The sequence below is a fragment of the Macaca mulatta genome, chromosome 7 (assembly GCF_049350105.2).
Source record: "Macaca mulatta isolate MMU2019108-1 chromosome 7, T2T-MMU8v2.0, whole genome shotgun sequence".
NCBI classification, from domain to species: Eukaryota; Metazoa; Chordata; class Mammalia; order Primates; family Cercopithecidae; genus Macaca; species Macaca mulatta.
Window position 1 is genome coordinate 49,998,563 of NC_133412.1, and position 19,724 is coordinate 50,018,286.

Consider the following 19,724-nt stretch of genomic DNA (forward strand, 5'->3'; position numbering starts at 1 on the left):
CAGCCAAAGTCCTGAGCTTTAGTTCTAATCCACTGGGGCTCAGCATGCCACATAAGGAGAAATCACAACTAATCCATATGCAACTACCGTGGCTCGCCGCCCTCATGACAAAACAAGAGAGGCTGCACAAACACCAGGTTTATCTGAACTATTACTTGGAAGACAGAAAAATACCTAATCTTTCGTTTTTTTAAAATTTATTTTTCTAAAACACACCTGTACTGTACTCCCTAAATCTGTAGTCTTTTGGAGAGTCACAGACTCCCCCCAGATCTGCTGAATAGGAAAGCACTTTTTTCCCCCAGAACAATGCCCCTAATTTAAGGGCTGTTTCTCCAGAATTACAATTCTTCCAGTCCCCGCCAATAATCTCATGGTGAAGAATCCCTGTCCGAAGTTCTCTCAGTGACTCATCTGGGTTTGGGCTGAAAGACGTATATACAGGAGCATGGCTGCTGTTTAAACAAATTATGAGAGGGATGTTTGGGGGAGGCAGCAACACGAGAGCTGGCAAAACAGCAGGGACACTAGGTCACTGAAAATGATGTAAATAGGGTATCACCACTGTGGCTTTCCGCCTCCAAGTTGCTACTCTGCCTGGCTATGAAGAGGGCAGGAAATAGGCAGGGGACAGTAGTACAGCTGCCTCTACACACACCCGCCCACAACCTGAACACTGAGAAGCACTGATGTGTGGGAAGCACGGTATGGCAAACAGCCCGGTCAGCCAGCAATGTCATGAGCACATGTGCTATGAGTCCAGCTGGGACAGCAGGAAATTGAGGAGCCTCCAGAGCTTAGGAGGCAGCATGAAAAACAGACCAGAGGGCTGGGAAATCAGGACAGGCTGCTTCTGGTTCTGGTTTTGCTGCTGCCAAGCTGAGCAAGTCTCAGGGCTCCCATTTCCTCCCCTGTAAACAATGGCAGGGTGGGACCAGATTCCAGCTACTTCTCTTCAGATCTAAGACCTTGTGATTCCACAGACAGATAATACACTCCAGGGTCCCATTCCAGGACCACAGCCTCCTACCTCTGCAGCTCACTCGTCTCCCTGCTTTCATGTAGACCTACTCTTCTCTTTGGGTACACTGAAATTAAAAAATCAAAACAGTAGTACAGGCCTGGTGTGGTGGCTCAGGTCCATAATCTCAGCACTTTGGGAGGCTGAGGAGAGCGGATCACTTAAGGTCAGGAGTTAAGAGACCAGCCTGGCCAACACAGTGAAACTTGGTCTCTACTAAAAATACAAACAAATTAGCTGGGCATGGTGGTGTGCCCTGTAATCCCAGCTACTCAGGAGGCTGAGGTAGGAGAATCACTTGAACCCAAGAGACCGGAGGCTGCAGAGAGCAGAGATTGCACCACTGCACTCCAGCCTGGCCAACAGACTGAGACTCTGTCTCAAAAAAAATAAAAATAAAAATAAAAAAAAATAAAACAGTACTACCAAACAGTAGAAAATGTTTACAATTAAAAAAAAAAAGTATCTTTGGCACCCTTCCTTAGTCCCCTCAGTAAAGAGATAAACATCACTGGTAGTTTTCTACCCCTGTAGTACCTTGTAGTGTAATTTTGCCTTAGCCTTATTCATCACAGACAGGTCATCTCCGGACATGGAATTCTCAGAACAAGGACACTCCTACCACCAAAGTCCTACTGTTGAACCTTCTCCAGACTCCAGTACTATGACCCCTCTATTTCCCTTCTGTTCTCAGTCCTCTCTCATCCTTGCTTCCTTCCCTGCTGGCCTATGTGTAGTGATCCATCACCTCAAACACAATCTAGCCAATACTCTCAGCGATCTGCCTCTTTTCTGCTGTCACAACCAATGGGCAAAACTTTCAACCCTGGATCAATCTAACATCTGCCGGCTGTGCCCCGACCCTGGCTACTGTACCCTACTGGAGGGAAGGGAGAAAAGTCACAAAAGAGCAGGATTGGACCACTGCAAAAATCATGGTCTCTATCTTGGCTGGGCCTGTGATGCTACCCTGAAAATCTTCTATCTCCACCTTTGCTTCATTCTATTTTCTACACCTTCCTCAAGTCTACTTGATCACCACCTCCCTTATGCTCAGCAGACAATCAGAAGAGAACTTTCAACTATCCCTACCCTCTTCCCCTCTCCCTGCTGACAAAAATATCTGCAACACACACACCCGCCTGTACCCTTTCCCAGACCTTCACCTTGATGGAAGGGGTTTCCTTTTCCCTGTGCTCTGGAGCTCTTCTCAGTCTCCTCTCGTATAAATTATTTCCCCTTTTCCCAAAGCCTTCAGATTATTTCTTTCAACTCTCATCAGCATTAAAATGTTTGCAATCTTCCTGGTCTCAACTGCATGTCACTTCAAACACTCACTGTTTCTTTTGCCTTCCTGCCACAAAGACACTCTAGAGGAAATGTAGCCTAGGCAGCTAAGGACCTGAACTCCAAAGGAAGACAGATCTGGATCCAAATCTTGGTTCTAACACTTTCTAGCTGCAGGCCTTCCCTAGGCAAGTTATTTACCCTCTCTAAGCTGCAGTTTCCTCAACTGTAAAATGGGGGTCATAATACCTATATAACTGGGCTGCTGGGAAGGTTAAATGAGTTAACACATGTAAAGTGCTTAGCTCAGGGCCTGGCACATGGTAAGTGCTCATGATGTTGATTATGCTTAGTATTCTCTTCGTAGCTGCTTCCTTACAACCTATCTATTCCTTAATCCACTATAATCTGGCTTCCTTCACCACCACTTCTCTCAAAATGGCTTCACCAAAGTCCTGTGGTTCTGTAACCAAATTCAAGGGACTCTTTTCAATTCATTCATTCATTCGACAGTAATTTACTGAATGCTTACTATGTGCCAGGGGATACAGCAGTGGTCAAAACAGACAAAAATCCCTGCTGTCAGAGAGCTCATAGAAACCACTCACTCCTTCTGGGACCTCTTGACAGCATCGGACATCCCTGACCTTCTTGAAACTAAACTCCCTTAGCTTAGGGGACAGTGCTCTCTTGGTTTTCCTTCTAACTCCTTGAATATGCTTCTTCATTCTACTTCTCCTTCACCAACCCCAATGTGCTAGTGTTACCCAGGGTGTCCAAGGCTCCAAACTTCTCTTTTTCCCTTCCCTTACACTCTCCCTAGACAATGCCATCCACTCCCACAGCAGGCCAATGACTCCCAAATCTATCTTTCCAAGCCAGCTCTTCTGGAGCTCTAGACTTGTATGCCTCCACGCAAATGTCTCAAACGCCACTTGAATCTTCAACACAAGACTAACCTAACTCTTCATTCCTCCTCCTGGCTGATCCTCTCTCTCACTTTGATAACAGCCCCATCTATTTACCTACACCAGAAATCTCCTTCTTCTACACCTTCCATCTCACTGAGTAGATCACAAGTTCATTAACTCAAAATAACATTCACAGACTGTCTGCTAGCTCAAACATTCTGTTAAGCACTGAGATTACAACAGTAAAAAGACTTCTTAAAAGTCTTACAATTACACAATACTTATAATCTCTTAACACATCGCCATTTTCCCAACCCCACTGGGCCAAAGCCTTAATTCGGCCTCTTGTAATTTCTCACCTGGATGACTATAAAAAAATCTCCCAGGCAATCTTCCCCTGCCTCCAGGAATACCCATGTCAATCTACTATCCTCAGGGATATTAGAATATGAAGATAGGAGCATGACAATCTCTGCTTAAAATCTTCCAATGGCTCCCACAGCTTTCAGAATCAAGTCCAGAATTCACTGGGTAATCATAAGAAAATGCCTTGTCTTTTTCTGCTCCTGTGCAGGAACTCTCACAATGAACAATGAACTCTGTCCTGAAAATGCCATATTTTCTCCATATTTTTCTTTGCACATATTGTTTCCTCCAATTGAAACAAACTTTGCCTTCCCTCCACATCTCTCCCAATTAAGAAACAGCTCTGTTTTCCTTTTAGGAAATTTTTCTGTTATTTCCCTGCCCTTTCCTAAGAGACCCTCCTATGTAATCATGCAGCAAGGTATACACACACTTTTCAAAACACTTATCTTAAGATATGCTGTTTATTTGTCTAGCTCCTCACCTAGGTTGTGAGTTCCTCAACAGGAGGGACCAATCTCAGTGTCTCTGTATTCCCAGTGCCTGACACACGGCAGTCATTCAATACATGTTTGCTGAAAAAATGAATGATGTTGGAATTTACAAAATGCATATTTAATGTTATGATTGTGCTATGTGACAATCAGGCATAAATAGCAAGTAGTTAATGTAGAGATTACTTTTATATCCTCAAACCTAGTATTTCTGAAATCCTGAGACTGGGGTGGGCGATGCTAAGACACCCAGACTTACACAAACTGCCTTTTCAGACACTGCTCTGAAGACCTCTGGATCCATAAATTCCAAGATTTAGGTCTTTCCACTTCTCTGAAAGGAAGAACTCATTGCTGTATTAGGGTAACTAATAACTATTAGGGTAACCTGGAAACTATCAATCTTTACCTCAGTGCAAAACAGCCTTTCCCTCCACTACCCCTGTTCCCTCCTGAATCAAAACAGTTCTATCCTATCAATGTGTTTGATTCACAGAATCCTAGCAGTATGTAAAAAAAAACACATTGGTTTCGGTTATAAAGTGGTACTTGATTTTGCTTCTGGATTGGAAACTAAGAAAGGCAACCCAGGCTTGGCCACCTTCCCACTCTTTAATGTCTACTGTGCCCCCATATCCCCTGGTACCCTCCTAGGCTGGTGCCAAAGTTTGTTCCCATGCCCACTTTGTTCTCTTCCCCCTCTCACCTTTATAAACATCATATCCAGGTTTCATCTCCCCCATATTCAGCCTCATAAAAGCCCATTATATCATTCACTTCTCAGTCATTTCTTCATTCTAACCAAGATATATTGAGCATTTAATGTGCATTAGGAACTGTGCTAGGTGCTGGGGCAGTTAAAAAGAAAAACAAGCCCTGGTCCCTGCCCTTGAGGAGATCACAATCTAGCAGGAGAGATAAACACAAACAATGATCACAAACATTGTGATAAGGGCTATGGTAGATTTAATAGCCACGTCCAGCGAAGGTGGAAGGCTTGACATTGAAGGGGACCTCTGAGTGGGATCTTGAACACTGAATTGGTATTCACCAAGCTACCAAGAGGAGAAAAGGTATTCCAAGCCTGGGAAGTGAACTGGTGTGGCTAGGAGACAAGTCAAGGCCAACCTTGTCAAACTTCTTATCCCAACAAAGTGGGAGTCTGTGAAGCCAGCTGCCCTGAGCTGGGGCCTTCTCCTTAGTGCTGCTGAATTCAGTCTAGATCATGGTATCTCCTCCTGCAAGTCCCAAGATTCTTCACCCTCCACAGACTACTAATACCTACTTGGAAGTATCACTCTCTCCAGCCCACAGGTGAATCCTGAATGTTCTTCCTTCCTCTCATTCCCATCACATATTTTTTGGGTAAAAGTTGCACCTCTTTTTTTTTTTTTTGGGAAAAGTTGTAGTTAAAAATTTTCTATTTCCCCCTACTTTTAAAACTGATCTGCCCCTCCCAATCCTATCCCCACTGGAAAGAGAACATCTCCCTAAAATTCTAGATCTCAAGAGATAACTTTAGTTATAACAGTTTGCACAATTTTCCAATTTTTTGTAAATACATAAATTTATTAATTTTTAAAATAAAAATGGGCCTGGGCACGGTGGTTCACACTTGTCACCCCAGCACTTTGGGAAGCTGAGGCAGGTGGATCACTTGAGTTCAAGCGTTTGAGCCCAGCCTGGTCAACATGGTGAAACCTTGTCTCTACTAAAAATACAAAAATTAGCTAGGCATGGTGGCAGGCGCCTGTAATTCCAGTTACTTGGGAGGCTGAGGCAGGAGAATTACTTGAACCTGGGAGGTGGCAGTTGCAGTGAGCCGAGCGATCATGCCACTGCACTCCAGCCTGGGTGATAGAGCGAGACTGTCTCAAAAAACCCCAAAAACAAAAAACAAAAACAAAAATGGGATCCTAATACTATTAGTTTGTAACTTTTTTCCCCTTACCAAAATGAGCTGTAGATCTGTTAATGTCAATATACATATAGATCTACATCCTTATTTATAAATGTTGAATAGAATTCCAATGAGGAGATATACATTAACTTACCTAACTTCTCTTCTGTTTATGGACATTTATTCTAAGTTTTTAGTATTATAAACAATGCTCTAGTAAACAAATATTCATATATATGTATATAAGCAATTGTGAAAGATATCTGTAGGATAAATTCTTGGAGGTGGAAATGCTAGGCCACAGATATGAAAGTTTTGGTTTTGATACTGCCAAATTCCTCTTCCAAGTTACTGTACTGACTTATACCCAAATCCACATATATGGGCCCATTGCTCCACATTTTTCCAACACTAGACCATCTCAATTCTTTTTCACCGTTGCCAGCTGGATTTGAAAAAACAAACACAGGCCGGGCGCGGTGGCTCACGCCTGTAATCCCAGCACTTTGGGAGGCCAAGACGGGCGGATCATGAGGTCAAGAGATCAAGACCATCCTGGCTAACATGGTGAAACCCTGTCTCTACTAAAAATACACAAAAAAATTACCTGGGCTTGGTGGCGGGTGCCTGTAGTCCCAGCTACCTGGGAAGCTGAGGCAGGAAAATGGCATGAACCCAGGAGGCAGAGCTTGCAGTGAGCTGAGATCGCGCCACTGCACTCCAGCCTGGGTGACTGAGCAAGACTCCGTCTCAAAAAAACAAACAAACAAAAAGACAAAAAACAAAAAAAAATTGTTTCAATTTCAATTTGTATTTTTTTAATTTTAAGTTTTAATTTTTTTTTTTTTTTTTTTGAGACAGCGCCTTGCTCTGTCACCCAGGCTGGAGTGCAGTGGCACCAATATAGCTCACTGCAGCCTCAATCTCCTAGGCTCAAGTGATCCTCCTGCCTCAGCCTCCCAGACAGCTAAGACTACAGGCGTGTACCAGCATGTCAGGCTAATTTTTATTTTTATATTTTTGTAGAGACAGGGTCTCTCTATGCTGCCCAGGCTGGTCTTGAACTCCTGGCCTCAAGTCTTTCTTTGCACCTACTAGCCAAATTCTTTACTTTTTAAAGTTATTTTTCTTGGTCAGGCGCAGTGGCTCACACCTGTAATCCCAGCACTTTGGGAGGCCGAGGTGGGCGGATCACAAGGTCAGGAGATTGAGACCATCCCGGCTAACATGGTGAAACCCTGTCTCTACTAATACAAAAAAAAATTAGCCGGGCATGGTGGCGGGTGACTGTAGTCCCAGCTACTCAAGAGGCTGAGGCAGGCGAATGGCGTGAACCTGGGAGGCGGAGCTTGCAGTGAGCTGAGATCGCACCATTGCACTCCAGCCTGGGCGACAGAGCGAGAATCCGTCTCGGGGGGGGGGGGGGGGAGTTATTTTTCTTTTATTGACTTGTTACAAATATCTGCCTCATTTTATCCTTTATTTTTTAACCTTATGCTTTCTTTTGCTTTAATTTTTATGCAGTCAAAGCTATGACTCTTTTCCTTTATGGTCTCTTTGTTTGCTCACTTAGAAAGGCCTCCTCTACCCCTAAAATTTTAATAATAGTGTCCTTCATTTCTGCCTAACACTTGGTCTTTCATCTTTAGATCTTTAATACCTGGAATTTACTTTTGAGTTTGATATGAGGTAAAGAATTTTTTTTTCCCAATTGGATAACCAGTTATCCTCACGTATTTATTGACTAATACATCTTTTCACTTTTGATTGGAAATACTTCTTTGATCATATATTAAATTCCCACATACATACACATGCTTGCTTGCCTCTGGAATCTATTTTCTTGGCAATCTTATTGCCAGGGAAATCCACCATGTCATATCTCTACCATATTTTGTCACTTTGCCCAATATATAACCCCCTTTGCTCACTTCTGGTCCTGTACTTCTATTCTTATACATGTTGCTTCCTCTTCTCTACCAGACCACAGGTACTACATATCATTCACCTTGTAAACCCTCTGAGATCTTATTGTGTAGCTATTTAATTACTCAGCTTCTTCTACTTCCTCCCTAACCAAAGCCTGGCTCTCCCCAGGAATACCACACACCACTTCCCCTACAACATGCTCTGAGAGGCAGCCACCTCCCACATCACAGGGTTGAGATATAGGGCTGCTTCTGGGTCATCCATTCCACCGCCACCAAGTAATAAAACACGTTTCTTCTGTGGTTCATGTCACCCAGCTGTTAAATTTCCAGCTCTCCTTGTTACAACCCTCTGCAGCTTCCTGATCACTTCTTTATTCACTTTTTTTTTTTTTTTTTGAGATGGAGTCCTACTCCATTGCCCAGGCTGGGGTGCAGTGGCACGATCTCGGCTCACTGCAATCTCCACCTCCCAGGCTCAAGATCCTTCTACCTCAGCCTCCTAAATAGCTGGGATTACAGGTGTGCACCACCACACCCGGCTAATTTTTGTATGTTTACAAATTAGACGGGGTTTCACCACATTAGCCAAGCTGGTCTCGAACTCCTGACCTCAAGTGATCCAACTGTCTCAGCCTCCCAAAGTGCTGGGATTACAGGTATGAGCCACTGCACCTGACCTTATTTACTTAATACTTTGGATCCTGGTGCCCAGTATTCCTCTCCACCCCAAAGCTGCTTATTATCCTAGATGATTTTAACACCCAAAAGGAAGAACTAACCCATGTTCTGGCTTAGCAGTCATCCAACAACATCCTCCTCTTCCTCAACCACCCTCCTATGGTTGCCTTTTGGACCTTCTTCTCCTCGGGAAGTGTTCAAACTCATTCTCCCAAGCTCTAGTACTACATAGCTAACTGCTTGCTAGATACCTCATAGTCAACACGTCAAAATTAAATTTACTTTTCATGATTCTCACTCTACCTCTCAACCTCTTCATCAATTTCGCTTTTTTTTTTTTTTTGAGATGGAGTTTTGCTCCTGTTGCCCAGGCTGGAGTGTAGTGGCACAATCTCGGCTCACCACAACCTCTGCCTCCTGGATTCAAGCGATTCTCCTGCCTCAGCCTCCGGAGTAGCTGGGATTACAGGCATGCGCCACCATGCCCAGCTAATTTTGTATTTTTAGTAGAGATGGGGTTTCTCCATGTTGGTCAGACTGGTCTTGAACTCCCGACCTCAGGTGATCCGCCCGCCTCAGCCTCCCAAAGTGCTGGAATTACAGGCATGAGCCACCACGACTGGCCAATTTAGCTCTCTTTTTACTCCTTCCCTTCCTCTCCTACTATTTTCCCTATCTTTGTTAATGGCAGCACAAGTGAACGAGAGCCAACATTCAAACCGCTAAGTCAGAAATCTGGGAGTCATCCTCAGCACCCTTTCCCTCCAGCCTAACTCCCACTTCCAAGCAGCCATCTCCTAAATCTCTCTTCAGTCTTTCTAGTTTTCTCTGTCCTTACAGCCATCAACCCAACTTCAGCCACTATTCTCTTATTTAGATCACTATTGGCAGCCTTTTAACTGGGTTTCCTGCCTCTAATTCCACTCTACAGCAAGCCCCAATGTAGCCAGAGTTTAGTCACATCACTTATCCTGTTGACTGCACTTTACTGGCCTTCTTTGACCTTAGGATAAAGCTCCATTCCTTACCAGGGCTTATTAGGTCATTTCATGACCTTTCCATCTATCTCCTCTTTAGCTTCAGAACTTGCTGATCCACCCTAGAGTTGTGTATTTCAGCTAGACACCTTGAATTCCTTGAATATGGCATGAAGGCTTCTCGCCTGTAGGCCTTTTCCACGTGCAGTTCCTTCTATGTGGAATACTATCTTCACCCCCACCAACTTCTACTTTTAGACCTCCTTCAACAGCTCTCTAGGAAAGCCTTTTCAATATGCACCTTCTCCTTTCCCCTCCACACACTTAGGTCGGGTGTTCCTCTTCTGCACTCCCAAAGTACTTTGTGCTTCAGTTATTATAGAAAAATATCACACCCTGTCTGTCTGTATCCCCACTTCCAGGAACTGTAAATACTTTAAGGACAGGGCAGTTCAACTTAATATTCCTTGGCCCTAGTACTATTGACAATTAAAGTTACTTAATAAATACTACTTGTACTAAGAATAGATGCGAAGGAAGAAAGAAATGCTACTGGAATCTGGTAACAATGGGCCAGGGATCAAAATATTCATAACCTGAGTGCTACTGAGTAACTAGATGTTAGAAGTTATTACCTATTTGAAGTAATTAATGCTAAGATATGATTAGAGCTTAATCCTGCCAGAGGCCAGTAGTTTTCCAAATTGCTAACTGGATTGACAAAGGCGTGTATGAGTATGCCACAAGACTGTACAGTGACAGGAGCAAAATTTATGCATACTGGAATTTCTGCTCCACCCCTACAAACTGTGTAACCCTGGGCATGTTACTTAGCTTCTATGTCTCCATTCTCAAAGATTCGGATAACACTGACCTCACAGAGCTGTTATGAAGATGAAAGGGCAATAACGGCCGGGCGCGGTGGCTCAAGCCTGTAATCCCAGCACTTTGGGAGGCCGAGACGGGCGGATCACGAGGTCAGGAGATCGAGACCATCCTGGCTGACACGGTGAAACCCCGTCTCTACTAAAAAATACAAAAAACTAGCCGGGCGAGGTGGCGGGCGCCTGTAGTCCCAGCTACTCGGGAGGCTGAGGCAGGAGAATGGCATGAACCCGGGAGGCGGAGCTTGCAGTGAGCTGAGATCCGGCCACTGCACTCCAGCCTGGGGGACAGAGCGAGACTCCGTCTCAAAAAAAAAAAAAAAAAAAAAAAAAAAAAGAAAGGGCAATAACATACATCAAGTGCCAGACAATAAATGCTAGTTTCCTTCCGTGTTCTACTTCCCTTTTCCCAATAAGACAGTTTTGCCCCAGCAAACCTCGATTCTCTCATTTGGCCAGAGGAGTCCTGGGGTAGGGTCATCTATGGCAAAGCCACACTCTAGGAGCAGCTTCCATGAAGGGTTTTTCATGAGCCTCTTATAGGAGACTGAAGGCTTCACTATTGTGAGATGCCATTCAGTATGTGAACAGGCTGACACTTCAACATACAAAAGCGACATAGCCTTAGAACTCTGAATCTCCCCCAACCTAGGACTGCAGCTCCAGGCAAAACAACAAAGCCACTAATGTGGAATCCTAGTTACAACAAGGACAAGGTTGAACAAACAGTACAGTAGTTAAACTGTTCATGTATAACACAGTGTATCTGGTAAGTCATCCCCCTTACCCCCTCAATCCGAAGAGTTTTACAAAAGAAGGGGAAGGCTGCTTAACAGGTGACAAGCTGACAAGCACCCATACGTCCTGCATTTGAGTATACACTTCCACAGGAAGGAGCTCCACACCACACCCAAGCCTAACCAGCTTCAAGATGTGGACACAACAATAGCATACCAAAGTTGGCTGGGGATCAGGGCTGAGTGTGTGGCCAGGAAGCTTAAGCAAATGCCATAGCTTAAAACAGGAACAAAGGACAAGAAGAGAGAAGACTGAAGTTCCTGACCCAATAATGGGTTTTGTTCATTACAACCAGGAATAGAGAAGAAAATAGAATTCATTTTGGTATTACAATAGACTGTGAACATGTAAACCTTGAGACAGCTCACACCACAGAAAACTCTTCAAACATACACCTCTCTGACCCCTACGGACCCAACCTCCTTTCTTCCGCTGACTTTGTCGTCACTGGCTCCACAAAGGTTGTGGAACCTCCTGAGGATGATGCAAATTGATTCTATTTTATCACTTATTTTCAGGGCCAGGAAAAGAAATTTAGGAAACTGCAGAAACATAAGAGTGACCCTTCTTTTGTTTTTGTTTCTGGGTTTTTGTTTATTTGTTTGCTTTTTTTGAGACAAGGTCTGGCTCTGTTGTCCAGGCTGGAGTGCAATGACACGATCTTGGCTAACTGCAACCTCCACCTCCTGAGCTCAAGCCATCCTCCTACCTCAGCCTCCGGAGTAGCTGGGACTACAGGCATGAGACACCATGCCCAGTTTTATTTCTTAAAAGAAGTACTGATAAGGCAGTAAAACTCCTTTCCCTCTATATAATCAACAGGAAAGGGATTGAGGCTTATGCCTTTAACAGGCTAAGAAACAGACAACATGCTCTAGCATGAGATTGTTAAAAACAAACAAACAACAACAAAACAACAGGTATCCATTGTCAAAAACCTTCCAATGCTATGCTTCTTGCTTCTGTTTGGAGGTAAGGAACTGGGGTAGAAGGAAATGGAAGGAAGGGTATCTCTGGGGCTCGGACTTTTAATTTTTATTGTTTTATTTTTAAAATCACCAAGTTCTTCCCACTATTATAGCCTCCTTCAAAGACTGAAAAAACATAACTATTTTCTTGTTATCCTTAGAAATGTCTGGAAGGTAGGCAGAGTTTAAAAAAAAAAAAGAAGGAAGTAGCAGCAACAGCTTGGAAATTAGGCAATTAGTCTGAAGGCACATAGTTAAGGGGTTAATAAACACTTTCTTGGCTGACTCCTCAATAAATCATGTTCCAGACCCTAATACACGTATACTGTGTTCAAACAGAATATCCAAGGCAGGGGAATACCTACAGCTCATGGAAATAAAACTCGAATTTTTTATAAACCAGGGCTAGGCTACCCACATACACCTTGATCAAGTTTAGCTTCTTGGACTCAGTACTATCCAGGGATACTGGAAAAGTATCATGCTTCAGGTAATAAATGGTGGCTCACACCTGTAATCTCAGCACTCTGGGAGGCCGAGGCAAGAGGATCGCTTGAAGCCAGCGGGGTTCAAGACCAGCCTGGGCGATATACTAAGACCCCCATCTCTACAAAATGTAAAAAATAAAAAAAATTAGCTGGGTGCAGTGGCACACGCCTGTAGTCCTAGCTACTCATGAGTGAGGCGGGAAGATTGCTTGAGTCCTGGAGTTCGAGGTTGCAGTAAGCCACGATCACGCCACTGCACTCCAGTCTGAATGACAGAGAAAGACCTGTTTCTTTAAAAAAAAAAGAAAAGAAAGAAAAGAAAAGAAAAAAACAGGGCTGTGAGAAGACTGCGGGCCGAGCTAATCTAGGCCCTGGGATTCAAAATCAAATACGACACTTATTTTGCCCTTCAACTAAAAACTGTGCTTCTGCCATCACCTTTTTTCTAAAGAAAATTTATTCATCACTGTATTCCTCCTATGTATCCCTCTGTTCTCCACATACCCCTTCACAAGAAAAGTAATTCTACTACAAAACCTTCTTCCCATGTTGTTTTCTTCCTCTTTGCTTTCAAAACAATAAACTTAGTGGCAACCATGCCTTTGGCAGGAATATGCCTTGTCTTTGCCGTGGGAAAGGTTAAAGTATACTTAGCCACTAGCCTAATTAAAGTGGAGAGAACTAATCAGCATTATTCTTTCTCCCCAGCCCAGCTGCCTGACCTTGTCTGTTTCCCTCCTACACGCAATCCCAATGCATCTCCCACTGTGTGCTGAGTTAAGAGCAGCACAAGTTGGGATCACACAATAAGCAGCACAGTGTGATTATCCTTTGCCCAGAATCACACACTTACACTCCAAATTGGAAACCTGAAAGGAAAGGCAATCCTCAATGAAAAACTGCAAATCATATCTTTCTGATGATCTTCTCAGACCTGTAATCCCAACACTTTGGGTGGCTGAAGCAGGCAGACTGGGTGAGCCCAGGCGTTTGAGATCAGCTGGGGCAACACGGTGGGACTCCATCTCTACAAAAATTAGCTGTGCACCTGGAGTCCAAGCTACTCAGGAGACTGAGATGGGAGAACAGCTTGAGCCTCAGAGGTCGAGGCTGCAGTGGGCTGTGTTTGTGCCACTGCACTCCAGCCTGGGTGACAAAACAAGACCCTGTCTCTAAAAGAAAAAAAGAAAAGAAAGAAAACAAAACCCAAACCCATAAAGCCTTCTTACAAATATTTACACAAAGTAGCTCTTTAACGTTAATATATTCTACAAATAATAACTACATATCTACAACGTTCCAGATATAGAAGAAAAGGCCAAAGAAGGTATTTTAGGAGAGCCAGATTATACTGAACTATGCCACTTATTAACCCAGTCACTTCTTTCATATCTGAAGATGAGCAAATCAAATATTGATAAAAGCTGTAGAAGGATACAGATTCTCATATAATCATCTTCCATTCCAGAATAAAAGGGCTGGAGAAGGGAAAGAGGATTATTCTGTTCAAGGACAATGGCATCCTCAGCAACTCATAGAGATGTGCAGGTGAACATCAGACCAGGATGGGAACCTTATAATATCTATGATATACTATGGCTTCTATCAATCAGTTTCAGGAAAAGCAAAGAAGAATGGCCAGTCACAGTGGCTCACACCTGTAATCCTGAAGTGGGCAGATCACATGAGGCCAGAAGTTCGAAAGCAGCCTGGCCAACGTGGTGAAACCCTGTCGCTACTAAAGCCCGTCTCTACTAAAAAATAAAAAATTAGCCAGGCATGGTGGTGGGCGCTTGTAATCCCAGCTACTTGGGAGGCTGAGGCAAGATAATCGCTTGAACCCAGGAGGTGGAGGTTGCAGTGAGTCAAAATCACGCCACTGCATTCCAGCCTGGGCAAGAGAGCAAGACTCCATCTCAAAAAAAAAAAAAAAAAAAAGAAAAAGAAAAAAAAAACGCAGTCAAATGGCAGAAACAGACTTAGCCACTTTACTTGGAAAAATCTGGGCTTTATCAGCTCCATCAATCACCATGCTCCACACCATGCTTATTAAGTGTCTGGAGCAACATTAGATGGGTGCCATTCCAAATTCCAAATGATCACATCTTTGCTTTGCAAACAGGATGTGGCTTAATAATCACACAGGGAACTAGATTCATTCAAGTATCTAGTTCCTAAAACAAGTCTATTTAACAGGTTCAACAACATGCAACACACACCCTCCAACTGGTACACTTTTCAATGACAAAGAAAGGTGGCAAATACTAAACACCCTCACAGAACATTTAGCAACTGGTGGGACTAACCTTTGAAGGTGAATTCAAAATAGAACTGAACCTCAATACCAGCCTTGTTTTCCAGAAAAGGGAGTATGAATTCTTAGTTTCAGGTTTAGATCAAAACCAGAAGTTGCATTGCTTAATGAAAAACACTGGGTCGGCCAGGGGGGCTCATTCCACCCTGTAATCCCAGGACTTTGGTAGGCCAAGGCAAGGGGATCACTTGAGCTCAGGAATTGGAGACCAGCTTGGGCAACATGGTGAAACCCCATCTACAAAAAATACAAAAATTAGCCAGGTGTGGTGGCATGCTCCTGTGGTCCCAGCTACTCAAGGGGCTGAGGTGGGAGGATCGCTTGAGACCGGGAGGCAGAGGTTGCACTGAGCCAAGACTGTGTCACTGCACTCTAGCCTGGGTGACTAAGCAAGACTGTCTCAAAAAAAAACAAAAACAAACAAACAAAACCCACTGGCCCAGAACCTACAATTAAGCTGTTTGGAGGAAGAGGACGGAAATCTGTTAGTTAAGATTTAACCTGCATATGTTGCCTTCTTTACTAAAATCAGACTCATAAAGGCATGTATTCTGGCTTCAGCCTTGTTGGTACTGCTTTCCCTCTATTTGCTTCCCATGCTATTGCTTCATCCTTGTTTCTGCAGAACTAGGATTTTAGCTTAAAGTCACCTAAAAGCCTCCACAGGAAACTATGTTCCAAAGGGAAGACTCCATGGGAAGAACAATAGAGAAAGAAGTTACTTTTAAGTCTTTAGTAATGTTCACCCAACCCAGTCTTCATTTTCTCTCAAAGGACAAGAACCCTCAACTAATAAAGCAAATGAACTTACAGGAAGGTAATATATGGAAATAAACATCTTATTGAATTTATCTGGCTCTAAATCTCTTTCGTTAGGGAATTTATAGTATTTCATTGTCTCACAATCTCTCCATTTCTATCTACTTGATTAAACTATGGTACTATAGCAATGGAGGTGAAGGCCTAATTTAGAAGTATAGGAATTAGGCAAGGCGCGGTGGCTCATGCCCATAATCCCAGCACTTTGGGAGGCCAAGGCGGGTGGATCACTTGAGGCCAGGAGTTCGAGACCAGCCTGGCCAACACGGTGAAACCCCATCTCTACTAAAAATATAAAAATTAGCTGGGCATGGTGGCGAACACCTGTAGTCCCAGCTACGCGGGAGGCTGGCGCAGGAGAATCGCTTGAACCCAGGAGGTGGAGGTTGCAGTGAGCTGAGATCATATCACTGCACTCAGCCTCAGTGTATGCTGAGTGATAAAGCAAGACTCCATCTCAAAAAAAAAAAAAAAAAAAAAAAAGGCCAGGCGCGGTGGCTCAAGCCTGTAATCCCAGCACTTTGGGAGGCTGAGACGGGCGGATCACGAGGTCAGGAGATCGAGACCATCCTGGCTAACATGGTGAAACCCCGTCTCTACTAAAAAAATACAAAAAACTAGCCGGGCGAGATCTGGCCACTGCACTCCAGCCTGGGCAACAGAGCGAGACTCCGTCTCAAAAAAAAAAAAAAAAAGGAAAGGAATTATTCTCATGTATACAGTATTAGTAAACAACCTACAAAGCTTTTGAGCATCTTATAATTCACTGTGTACCACTGTTTCATATTTTCATGTTTCCGCAATTGAACTATAGAGTCTAGGGCTAGGTCTTAAGACTTTTCTCGTAACCTTCAGAGTGCCCAGCACTGGGATTGACACATAGCAGTTAGAAGGATCTTTTTTTAACCCCATAAACCAGGCTCAAACTCTTCTATAACCCAAATCAACATATTCTGAGTGCCAATCTTGTGTAAGGCTCTCTATTATTTGTCATGCAGGATTCAGAGGAAAATGTGATCTACCACACTCAAGAGCAGGCCTCTTATCCTCTCCAGCTTAATGCATTTTACCAGTTAAGGACTACTCTGATGCTGAGATTGTACTTCTTTCCCTAAATCAAATGTCATGTGTTTAATTAAATGCTTTTAATTCTAGATATCAAATAACTTTTGTGAAGTAATTTAAACACACTTGAAACATCATATAAAATATTACTATATGACTCAACTGTAAATGTGGCTCCCACCCCCATAACATCTATACAATATAACCAAAGAGCTAGATTCCAGGAGATTATCAAGAAACTTCTAAATTTTGAACCCATGCAGCAGAATTGTATTCCTTTACATTGTTGACTCGACTTATACATGTGCTGTGGAATAATTATCCTCAAATGCAATTTTCAGTACTGATTACATAGCTGCCTAAAAGAAAACTGTTAGCCCCTTCCATTTTATATCAAACCAATGACTAAAGTGCTCTTGACCTCTTTAACCCCACATTTTCCCCACCCTCATCCCTCCTCAATCCCCAGAACCCACTCATCACATCCACTAGACTTGAAATTTGAGCTCAATCATAACTCTTTGTGTCTCTGCTCAATCCCTTCTTCCTGCCTGGAATACCCTCTTTTCAGTCCCGGCTAATTACATGCACCACCCCATTCCAAGTAGCCGCTGGAAACTCACTTCCTTATGTTCTATGACTTCTTTCACAGTTTATACTTGTTTTGTTTTGGGGGGGGGGGTTGTTTTTTTGAGACGGAGTCTCGCTCTGCTGCCCAGGCTGGAGTGCAGTGGCGCGATCTCGGCTCATGACAACCTCCACCTCCTGGGTTCAAGCGATTCTCCCGCCTTAGCACCCTGAGTAGCTGGGACTACAGGCGCGCACCACCACGCCCGGCTAATTTTTTGTATTTTTGGTAGAGACGTGGTTTCACGGTGTTGGTCAGGCTGGTCTCGAACTCCTGACCTCGTGATCCGCCCACCAAACATTCTATGTGCCAGACACTTGTATGTAACCTTGCATAGTTCTTGTATTATGTCTCCCCAATTTTGAGTGTTTTCTCTGGTCTCCTCTACCCAGCCCTTGGCCACAGCCTCACTAGGACCCTGGACAGCTTGAACACGGTCAGAAGCATCACCTAAGATTTTTGCTGGCACAGTATTTTCCATAAATTAATCTCCTGATTGAACCGTAGTCCTATAGTAGTTATCTTTGGATGTAAACCTAATACAGCTCGAGGAGGAAGTGGAGTGCTTGTGATCAGAGGGCTGGGCAAAAGCCCAGAGGGCGTCTCTGTAGCCCTGGGGGAGCTGTCCCCAGGCAGGCTCTCTCAGGGCCCGGGAACAGGGCGGGACAAGTTCGACTGACCTGTGCGGTAAGGACGGGGCCAAGACCCGGAACCGAAAAGCAGGTCACGATAGCGCTGGAAGGCCTCGTCGAGGACTGAGCAGCCAGGCTGCGCGGCGGAGCTGATATCGTACTGGAATTGAAAGTTGTTCGGATAAAGGACGTAGCGCTGGTCGGAGGTTTGGATGTTCTGAGGCCAGGGCCAGAGGGCGGTCGCCCGTCCTGCGAACGCTGCCGCCAGCAGCAGCGAAAACCAAAGCCTGGAGCTTGCCATGGCCCGCCGGTCTCCCCTCTCGGAGAGGCCTGGCCACGTGAGACCCTGGTCAGGTGAGCGGCGCCCGCGTGACTATCGGCGAATCACGTGACCAGAGGCCGCTCTGCGCCTGCGATCCCGGGAGGACCCACTCCCTGCCCTTTCACTTCCGGCCTGGACGTGAGGCTCCTGCTGCATGGAGCGGATAGTGCCGGGCGTCGGCAACTGCTCGGCTCCCCAGACGCCTGTCGGGCCCAGTAGAACCGTAAATAACCGGCCACCCCTGCGGCCGTGCGGTCTCTGATGGAACTAGACAGCTCACCCGACTCGAGAAGCACGGGGTGGGGAGGCGAGGACGCAGGGCGAGCTGGAAAAGAAAGTTTCCCAGATGGCTCCAGGGTGAATCTTGAATGTTGTGATGGAGCTCGCCAGGCCTACTGGGAGGTAAAGGACTTCCCAGGCTGAAGTAAGTTCAGCAGCAGAAAAACGGAGGATTAAAACCACAAGTCGTTGTGATGTGAAATTTCGTGGGGCAAGAATGGGCCGGAAGTGGGTAGTCTGCACGGCTCTGCTAGAGAGGGGATCACAAGATCACAAAAGTGTGATCTACTTATGACTGGAAAAAATGTGTACTTTCAGAGCCAGCTCGAGGCATTCCATTGCCTCCGATATGAGCTCTTCCCTTCAAGATTGACTATAAATCTCTTAGTTAGCAACTCACATCCCCTTTCCCCAGACAAAACCCCACATACCCCGGTGTGTATTTACTGAAAGCAGTAAGATATTGCTGGGCCTTTGGGTGCAAGATGGAGAGTGCTCAGAGATAAGGACAGGGGCCTGGTCCTGCAGGGCCTTACATAGGAAGTCGAGGAATTTATTCTCTGAGCAATTGAAAATCATCCCGAAAGATCTGCATTTTAGAAATACCATGTTGAATAGTTGCATAAAAAACCAGTTAGGAGGCCCCTTTTTATTGGAGGTAGAGAATAAGGAGAGACTGAACTACAGAAGTAGGGAAGGAAAAGCGCTGTAGATCCAAGAAATAGTGGGTATCCAGAAGAGAGGCTTGAGAAGTGATCAAGGAGAATTCCACAGTTATCAGAGACCCTGTCTTCCTTGTTCACCACTATGTTACCAGAACATAATACAAATAATGCTATTGTTATTGGGTGGCATTATTTAGTTAGTAGGTACTTTTTAAAATTTTAAATTTAATATTAGTATTAAAATACATGTAAAGATCAGGAAAATGAACTTTTAAAATTAAGGGCTTTCACTGGGCA

At 44.3% G+C, this 19,724-nt stretch overlaps 1 protein-coding gene and 2 long non-coding RNA genes across 4 annotated transcripts in view; 1 reads left to right on the forward strand and 2 right to left on the reverse strand.

The window, feature by feature from the left end:
• HEXA (hexosaminidase subunit alpha) overlaps positions 1 to 18,596 on the reverse strand; it is a 36,159-nt gene extending 17,563 nt beyond the window's left edge. Inside the window, exon 1 of one of the 2 annotated variants that reach the window (XM_077937817.1) lies at positions 18,210 to 18,506. In XM_077937817.1, the coding sequence (XP_077793943.1) occupies positions 18,210 to 18,462 (253 nt within the window). In that variant the 5' untranslated portion in view covers positions 18,463 to 18,506. 2 annotated transcript variants of the gene reach the window in all.
• On the forward strand, positions 181 to 18,481 carry LOC144329974 (uncharacterized). The gene is made up of 2 exons (XR_013395743.1): positions 181 to 1,194; positions 17,971 to 18,481. It is a non-coding gene; the product is annotated as an uncharacterized LOC144329974 (long non-coding RNA).
• On the reverse strand, positions 7,413 to 12,830 carry LOC144329959 (uncharacterized). Its single transcript, XR_013395728.1, has 2 exons — positions 11,957 to 12,830; positions 7,413 to 9,028 (listed from the first exon to the last, which is right to left on the reverse strand). It is a non-coding gene; the product is annotated as an uncharacterized LOC144329959 (long non-coding RNA).
• Positions 18,597 to 19,724: the final 1,128 nt, after the last annotated feature.